The sequence below is a fragment of the Aspergillus melleus genome (genome assembly GCF_016097325.1).
Source record: "Aspergillus melleus strain CBS 546.65 chromosome Unknown contig1, whole genome shotgun sequence".
NCBI lineage: Eukaryota > Fungi > Ascomycota > Eurotiomycetes > Eurotiales > Aspergillaceae > Aspergillus > Aspergillus melleus.
The window spans coordinates 7,840,180-7,849,481 of NW_025763370.1; the positions used below are offsets into that span (position 1 = coordinate 7,840,180).

At 47.6% G+C, this 9,302-nt stretch overlaps 2 protein-coding genes and 1 non-coding gene across 3 annotated transcripts; all 3 read left to right on the forward strand.

Annotated features, from left to right (window-relative positions):
* Nucleotides 1-585: 585 nt before the first annotated feature.
* On the forward strand, nt 586-2,925 carry LDX57_002833 (uncharacterized protein). The gene is made up of 7 exons (XM_046084480.1): nt 586-936; nt 1,062-1,161; nt 1,220-1,232; nt 1,307-1,524; nt 1,582-1,731; nt 1,790-2,190; nt 2,246-2,925. Exons 1-7 carry the CDS (start codon nt 663-665, stop codon nt 2,794-2,796), a joined length of 1,707 nt encoding a protein of 568 aa, XP_045940443.1. The 5' UTR covers nt 586-662; the 3' UTR covers nt 2,797-2,925.
* Nucleotides 2,926-3,394: 469 nt separating this feature from the next.
* LDX57_002834 lies at nt 3,395-3,507 on the forward strand. The gene has a single exon. It is a non-coding gene; the product is annotated as a tRNA-Leu (tRNA).
* Nucleotides 3,508-5,220: 1,713 nt separating this feature from the next.
* LDX57_002835 (uncharacterized protein) lies at nt 5,221-5,511 on the forward strand (the record flags this gene model as incomplete). The annotated part of the gene is made up of 1 exon (XM_046084481.1): nt 5,221-5,511. One exon carries the CDS (start codon nt 5,221-5,223, stop codon nt 5,509-5,511), a length of 291 nt encoding a protein of 96 aa, XP_045940444.1.
* Nucleotides 5,512-9,302: the final 3,791 nt, after the last annotated feature.

The window sequence follows — 9,302 nt, forward strand, 5'->3', positions numbered from 1 at the left end:
CAGCCCTGTCGCCCCTGTGTCTTGTCTCGAGTCTAGAACGCAGTGTCAGCAGTTGAATCGATCGAAAAAATCGTTTCTCTCTTATTGTCTATCTTGCCTTGTTAGGAAGCATTTCGTTGTTTGGCTGCGTATTCCAGCATCTCTAGTTCCGACATAGAGCAACCCATCCCCCATTCGCGACGCTTCTTTTTGTCTCCGGTATACGGGACCGACGTGTAATCACCCACCTCCCTCTCCATAATCACGGGCCCCGTTAAGGATCAGGTCATGCGGGGAACAATATTTTCTAAACGAACATAGCAGGCTTTACCATTTGCAACCCCTCGCGCCCCGACTGAAAACCTATCGCGCCAGTTCAATCTTATCCCGACAGCGATTTTGTCTACCAGTGGCATATTCGGACCGCCATACCATTGCGCCCACGAACCGACTCAAACGACTTCCCCCTCGGTTTCTGACCCATCCAGTGCAACTTTAGCTCTGCAGCCTAGCGCCTCACTTGACTCCCCCAGCAGCGACGATTTGGACCCAAGCAGCATTGATCCACCCCTGCCGCAAATTCGCGAATAGTTCCGATTGCGACCACTCTCACCATTGCGCCTGTCACAACCGGACCTCGAGCCTTGCTTCCCCTTTGCGACTTGAAGCCCCCTTGCGACATCATGGATAAACTCAGCTTTCTGTGGAAAGACCGGCAAAGCTTTCCCGACGTTGTCGTGCCCCTCGCGGATGCCCCTGCGCCTGCCTACTCGGACCCCAACGCGGAAACCAAATCCAACCCCGACGCGAAAGCTAATTTGAACCGGCTGGACAGTGCCTCCTCGCAGGAGAAGGGCGCAAGCCCCGTTCCTGCGTCCGGCGTGCTAACCCTTGAAGGCTTACGGGCGGAGGTCGAGTCGGCCGTCGCAGCGTCGGGTGTGGACAGTGTCTATGACCGTAGGTGCAACTGACATCGGGGCCGCCATTGTTCGAGCCTGCGTGCCTTTTCTGTTCTTCCCCGGTGGAAAGCCCATAGGTGATGAGAAGAAGCAAGCGAAGGTTCTAACCATGTTCCACTATAGGCAAGGCAAAGATTATCAACCGAGCTATCCAAGACATTGGCATGGGCCGCTACCAGTGGGAATTGTATGTTCTCTGCGGATTCGGCTGGATTGCAGACAAGTATGTAAATCAATTGACCTCTGCTTGTTAGTTAGCACATTAGCTAACCATCCTACAGTCTCTGGTTGCAGGTGAGAGAGGCGTGGATTTGCCCGCATATGTTTAGAACCAGGCCATCCATTGTAGGTTCACTAACCACATCTAGGGAGTTGCACTTACATTAAATCCCTTGGCCATGGAATTCGGCATTTCAGAGTCTCATGTTCGTTTCACGACCGTTGCCTTGTTTGTCGGTCTCATTGTCGGTGCCACATTCTGGGGCATTGCGTCCGATGCCATCGGACGTCGACCGGCGTTCAACCTAACACTATTTCTCTGCGGTGCCTTTGGTCTGGCTTCTGGTGGTGGCCCTTCCTGGGTTGGGTAAGTATCTGGCGGTAAGCGTCATCGATGATTGTTTACTGGCTAATTAAGGATCAGAACGTGTGCTTTGTATGCCTGCCTGGGTTTGGGAGTTGGTGGCAACTTGCCCGTGGATGCAGCGATCTTCCTTGAATTCCTACCCTTCGATTCGGGAAGTATTCTGAGCTCGCTGGCCGTGTTCTGGTCCGTGGGTAATCTAATTGCCAGGTTTGTTGCACCCGAAAGATTGTCACGTATATGTCAGTACGCTCATCCTTTGCGTCAGTTTATTGGCCTGGGCTTTCATCCCCAACTTCTCGTGCGACGATGCCGCGTCTTGTACGAAGGAAGATAACATGGGCTGGAGATACCTGGTTTTGTCACTGGGAGCCATCACATTTGCCATGTTTCTGTGTCGATTCCTGCTGTTCACACTTTACGAATCCCCGAAGTTTCTCGTGTCCCGGGGACGCCAGGATGAGGCCGTCGCTGCGGTTCAGGGTATTGCCTACCGCAATAAAACCAAGACCTGGCTGACAGCCGACGTGCTCAACGAGATCGGAGGCCATCCAGAAACGCGCTCTGATGAGAAGCTCTCGTATGTGGAGATTATTCGCAGATCCTTTTCTCGCTTCTCCTACCAGCAGGTGGCTCCTCTTTTTGCCAACAAAAGACTGGGAATTACAAGTACGTTCATTACGCCCCTGCGATTTATCATGGCCGAAGCTGACTATTTGAACAGCCATTCTCATTTGGTTCTGTTGGACTACCATTGGAATGGGATACACCCTTTTCAACGCCTTCCTCCCCCAGTACCTGAGCACCTCAGCGTCTGTTTATGAAACGTACCGCAACTACGCCATCACGGCGGTCGTGGGTCTTCCGGGGCCCATTCTAGCTCATTACACTGTCGACCTCAAGTACGTTGGTCGGAAAGGAACGATGGCCATCTCCACGTTGATCACAGGAGTCCTGCTATTCTGCTTTACGGCCGCAAAAGACTCTGATACGCAACTGGTCTGTTCCGCTCTCGAATCCTTTTTCCAGATGATGATGTATGGTGTACTGTACGCATACACGCCCGAGGTTTTCCCTGCTCCGAATCGTGGCACCGGAACAGGTGTTGCTAGCTGCCTGAATCGAATTGCCGGTCTTTGTGCACCCATCATCGCCATATACAGCGGGGATGCTGACCCGAGTGCCCCGATCTATGCCGCTGGAGCGCTGATGATCGTTTCCTTTGTTGCCATGGCTCTGCTGCCAATTGAGACGAGGGGGAAACAGCCTCTTTAGGCGTACTGTTATTGCTTCACGGGAAGGCTTTCATATATTTTGGACTACTTTCCATTGTCAGTGGTCATATCACCCGAGAAAATGCCTCGGATGATAGCCCCGCTCTTACGATCCTAATTTTTCACCCGGACTAATACCTTTGGACGTCCATGGTGATACTCAGACATGCTTTTGCTTGCCCAAAATGTCCTTCTAGAATATTAGAATTGTGCGCTGCCAAAGGCGTGCTATTGTTGTTATGACCTTATACTTGGATTAAACTTGTATTTTTCTGGTCTCGACCATGAACAGTTCATTCATAGAACATGATACCCTGGGGCAGGGACAGACCAGAATTGTCGTAATGCTTGCCCGCAGTTGAAGATACGGGTTAGGGAGTCTGCCACCAGGTCGTATAGTCGTGAAGCTTCCCCTGTTCACAATTCACAGCTCGATCGTAGTTCATAATCGATTGGTATGGCCTTTGAAGTTACAATCTGCTATTACTTGAGTTGGTTGATGTAGTATATACAACCATGGAGCATAGGCAGAGTAGGTGGGACGTTGCGGGCTGGTGCTGTAGGTATTGTTAACAAATATGGAAACTTTCAACATCAATGGCAAGATGGCCGAGCGGTCCAAGGCGGTAGGTTAAGGTATACCTTAATTCACAACTCAGCTGAGTTTCCTACTCATCTCACGATGGCGTGGGTTCGAATCCCACTCTTGTCACATATTTTTTGGCGTTTATAACCCTACACCAGGGTGGTAGCATCTCTTTCTCTTATCGACTTTGTCTTTAGTAGTCCCCCCACGTTTTCCTTGCTGTCAACGACTCTTCCTCAAGGGGCTGCGATTGACTTTTGCAATCGTTGCGTCGCAAACCTTACTTGACTGTACGGCCTACCTAATCTATCTTGTACATTACTAGTAAGAGCGTATGGGCCTGAAGATAAGTATCGCATCTATTGGAGACGTAGTACATGTCTCGGAGACTTCGCGTCAGTACAAAGGTGAACTGTTATCTTGGCACGCTCTGAACCGCCTGTTATACAGAATCATCGCTATTAGCAGCCCGATTGCTATTTTTACGTCTGGTGTGCGATATTGAATATAATACTGTTTTTAAAGCAAAAACTTTATAAAGTTTGCTGCGGGAACTGATTAACAGTCTGTCGATCCGATGATCCTATCTAACTGTGTTACCCTTTAAGAGCTGTCCAGATAGTCGTCAGTTGCGATAACAGCGGGGCTGGAGTGATCTCGTCGAATCGAAGTATCTGATTGAATGGTAAAATCAGATATTACGTATATACGCACCATTCTGTATCACTGTCTATAAACTGACCTGAATTTGACCTTGATGAAAGGGTCTAGGCACTATACTTATAGTGATAGTGGTTGTGGGTCGACCGTTTCTAGCTCACTGAGCCTTTGAAGTTTTATCATGCCTCCGCATGTGGGGAACAGGCATGCAAACCGAAGTTCACTTTGCGGCCTCTTGATGACAGATGCGAGACATTGTCCAGCTTTTATATCTCCCCTTTAAGCTCGAATATTCTTCCTTTTCCCGAGGTCAAATTTTTCTTTATATGGCTTCTCTACCTTTGGTAACCCATTTTGTATTTAATACCCTCTATCCCGCCTGCTCTACACCTCCACCTATGTTGGATTCTATATTATGTCTTCCAGTGGGACATGTGCTACTCCTCACCTTCTTGTTTGCTTGTTGGGCTGGAGGGGCGATTTCATACCCGTACTTACTGTGTTATGTAGATTGATAGTTAGGCTTTTGTTCTGTTCACTCCATGTTCCAATACCAGGTAGGGCTTATTGCAAAGAGTTGACTGTATCGAATTGTGTGCCTCCTCGTCTTTCTAGCGCGGCTAGAGACAGAGATGAAATTCGTATTCCTTCAGTAATACTCTACACAATTCTTAAAAATGCGATAAAATACCCTCTTCTCCAGTTAGATCCTGAATCTCACTATCACGGCTTGTTTGAGAACATTTTCATTGAAAATTATTGTAACTAGGGCTACTGAATGCTCCGCACAACTCTACGGCGAAGACTTATTTTCCTCCAAGAAAGATTTAAAAGGCGGTGGGGTAGGTGAGTGGTCGGTCCGCCACTAATATCGCAAATAAGGAATCAAGCGGATTGAGAAAATCGGCGGCCATGCTGTGCATTCGTCACTAGTTTTCAGCCCGCTATCACTCGCCTCCAGCCCTACTATGGACTGATAGCCCTCCTTTCTCTGGGCAGCAGCATTGCACAGATTCTTCACATTACCTTTGTCTCCGAGCAGGCCATGGATGTTGGCTCTGGGTTTGTCATTGCCCTCTTCAATTCTATCTTCAACACCATGAATACTCTTCTGGCTCTGTGAGCAGTGGCCTTGCCGGTTGCATCGGGACTCGACTCCACAACTTGATCAACACACTTATGTCTTCTACTATTGCGGTCGGACTGGCTGCATACGGCATTGGGCTTTCGGTCGAAGGCATCTCGGAGTTTCAACGCAAGGCTTTCAAGCAGGAACCCAAGAATAAAGGAATGCCGTATGGGGGTGGTCTTTTCTCACTAGCCACTGATATCAACTACGGTGCTTACACTATCTGGCGAGCTGCATATGCTATGGCCTGTGGTGGGCTTTTCTGGGGCGCAATGACCTTTACTTTCTTTTTCCGTGTTTCTGCAACCCGTGGCGTGCCCGTGTTGGATGTGACGAACTGACTGACGACCACGAAGAACCCACTATATAGAGCGATGCGCGTACCAAGTCTGTTGACTTGATATTCTAGTCTTTTTATGGCGCAGTGGATAACCGTCCCAGCCCTGCCAAAAGGCAGAAGGTGGTAGAAGCGCACCTGCCACCGACCGTCACATTAGATGAGTACATGGTCCAGAGGGTAGGGTTTGCCTGATGCATGGCCGTTTTAGGAGGCTCTAGCGACTGGATTGGATAATAGTACGTCAATGCTTATCGAGAGATCAAAGCCCGTGTTCGATATGCGCTCATTCCTGGTGTCTACTAAGCTCGTTGCAGGTGCAAGGCGAAAAGAACCCCCCATTTGCAATCACCCAACCAAGTATAGCTTGATGGAACATTTCTTTGTATTCCCGTGAATGTTACCTAGCCTTTGACCGGTGACTTATAGAATCCCAGAACATCAGTTCATGACTTTGTAAATTGCCCACCTAGTCATTGACAATCAAGAAGCGTCACATAATAGAGCTACAATGTGAGCAAGAGCACAACCCTGTACCACGTAGGCCGTCCCGCACCCGACCTGCACTTCCCTTTCCCCCCTCCTGATTCGTCCTCTGTGCGTCGTCCCGTCTCCCAGGGTGTCTGCCCCCATCACTTCCTCGTCCGCCCAAACTAAAAGAGACAGGTCATATCTTGAAACTTGAAACCCCCTTACACGCATGTGTTTAACGTGTAGAGACGCGATGAGGCAAATCTATCAATAGCGATTATCTTTCCCCTCTTGTACGTCTTTCTCTTTCTTTTTATTCCTACCCACCAACTGGCCAGCCTCCTTATGAATCAATCTATCCATCGATCTATCTTTCATGGATCTCTTCACCTATTGTGATGTCTATCGGCTGTGGATCTGCATTCTCTGTGGATTTGCCGTGCTGCCAGCCCATGCCCCGGTTCATCTAGTCTCTCGTCATTCCAAGCATTTCTCTGCTGTCACCAGGGCCCTTCGTCAGAATATCGGTGCCCAGATGCTCAAGCGACCATTCTGGGATCCTGCTTCCGGCGAGCCCTGCCCTATTCCATCTCTCGACAGCGCGCCGATTTCAAAGCTCCTTGTCCATCAAGATTATTGCTGCCCTCATTGTTCTTACGTGGTCCAATCATAAAAGACATTCTTTAAGCATCAAAATAAGACGCATGATCTTCAACGACAGTTCTCGAGAAAAAAGCATTATACAATTTGAGATCTTCTTACTTCCTTTTTGCCGGTCAGCTGTCAACACTTCTTTTCTTCTCAAGCAAACAGCAGTTTTTTTACTATTACTTTACCCGCAGGGTCCCGTCAGGTTCCTTTACTCCGCGAGGCAGAATTCACCCACATCCAGGTGATATCTGACATCTAGATCCGTCGAACAATAGCACAGAATACATGTAACATTATCTCTACCCGTCAGAACACCACCGAGATTTGTCTCTGATTAGATCTGACCCAATAAACGCGTTATATCCAAAGACAGAGCTTCCCTGCAGTTATCCAGCTGGATGCTTTTCCAGATCCTATTACTAAGCCGTTGTTAGATTATCTTGCAAATAATATATTCTGTTTGATTCGCCAGACCTGCCAGTGCATCTGAAAAAGAAAAATCAATGAATTTGATCTAATGCAAATTAATAACATTCTTGCCTGCATCCGCGCCTGGAATCGCCCGCTATTAATGGACCTTCAGAACACCATCTACCAACGTTATACCCGGATCTGACAACGGCTGATCTGTTTCGCGTATCGGTTTATCACACCCGGCCAGTCTATTCGCCTGGCCCATTGCCTAACCCGGTTTTAGTCCGCATGATTCGATCGCATGGTGAGCCGCGCCCAGATCTTGCAGAGATTAGAGAAAGAGAAAGAAAAGGAGAAAGAAGAAAAGAAGAAAGATAGAAAGAAAGAAGATAAAAAAAACGAGATACAGGCTGGACTGGATCAGACATGCTTCCAGTTCTCTATCGCCTTCTTGGACCATCAGCTTACTGGAGATCTCTTTGACAGCATCTTAGTGAGATTCTTAACTGTTCTAGGGGTGAATGCAGAAAAACAGGTTTTTCAGGATGCTTGCTTCTACATCAGCTTCCTCTCTGCCTTGATTAAGATTGCCCAGCTACTGGTGATTCAACAGACAGTGCAGGCAACCACCCAGAGAGAAGTTCTCCACGCATTTAAGACCCTGGATGAGATGCGCGAGCGGTTTATGCTCTATAATATCCGCTCCCCCTTCGCTTGGATCACACGACTGCGCGCCTTTGGCAAAAAGGTGCGGAACATGACCATTAGCCTAGGTTAAGTCTACTGGAGTGATAACCAGCAGATCCTCTACTACCAAGGGCTGGAGTTGGACATGAGCGCTTTTCGCAATTTTGTCCAGTTTCAGGTCCGGCTGGCCAGGCAGGCCCTGGGCGCCCTTCTCCTGCTGGAGAAGAAGGAAAAGAGAAGGAGTCAGTTCTAAAAGACTGCAATGCCCCCCCTTCACCTGAACCAGCTTCGCGATAATATAACTGAGAGTCAGACAGGGTTTAACTTTCTCCAAGATTTATATAATCAGACACTGCTTGCCCCCGAAAAGCAATGGCTCTTTTGACAGATCACCTGTATTAATCAGTTTCGGTTCCGGTTTTTTTACATGCATCAGGTCCGGGACTAGGTGGAGTGAAAGTATTCTCCCGTGCATAAATATCTTTAATAAATAGAATTTTTTTTTTCAGCGTCTGCTTCTACTCTGCCATCTTACCTCCGGCCAGTCTAGCCAGAAAAGCGAACTTCTCAGCCTTCGACATAATAATAGTATTCATGGACGCCACCGCAGTATCTTTTTAGAACAGGGTCTGATCAGTCTCGTGACTATCTATCACAAGGAGTATCATATCCTGGGCTCGACCAAGATCATTCATTGCTATCTATCAGTGGCAGTCAGTCAGCTGATAATCTACTATCTCTGGCTTGTCCTCCCTTTCTGGCAAGATCTAGAACTGATAGTCCTAAGGCGGATTGCTAGCACTTTTTTTTTTTCTGGCCTAAGGACCAGGAGAGCTGGAATGTTAACCGTCTACGAGCAGTGCTGGAACAAGAGGCACGTGTTCATTTAAATACGCAAATGAATATTAAACTCTATTGGTATGCGGTTATTGCAATTTTTCGGGTCCATCTATCCTGCGATGAGTTCAAGCGGGACTACTGGATGGATAATCATCGCAGTGTAGATGAGCAAATCGATTATATTCTCTGATTGGCTGGGACAGTCTACGCACGGGGACTGCAGGAGATCTCTGGACATGTGAAGGCGCGGCGGATACAGTATCAGAAAGTCAGTCGTCAATGGCATGAGTTTCTAGGATTTGAGATCCCCGCAGGGCTATGTAAGAAGCGACATGAGGCTGATAATCAGAAAATGGAGACAGAGAATAGTAGAACTAAAAAGCAAAAACAGCCGCGAATATAAACTGCAACGATAGAGGAAAATTGAAGGTCTTTTTTATTTTTATATGATAACTCCAAACCACGTCGAGGCTCGACAACAGCAATATTAGGTTGTTAGTTGAGAGTGGCACAAATTTTTTGGATTCGAGATCTATCTCGGCCCGCAAAAGCGACATGTGAAAGACAATCTGAAGGATGCACGGCCGAAACAGGCATGCATTTTGATAGATATGGAAAGAGATGAAGAGGGGCTATAAAATCCGTAACAAGGGACGAGAATATATATATATAAAAAAGAGATTTTGGCCTGTGAGCGAAAATCTAGTAAACGATTAATATATATTACACTAA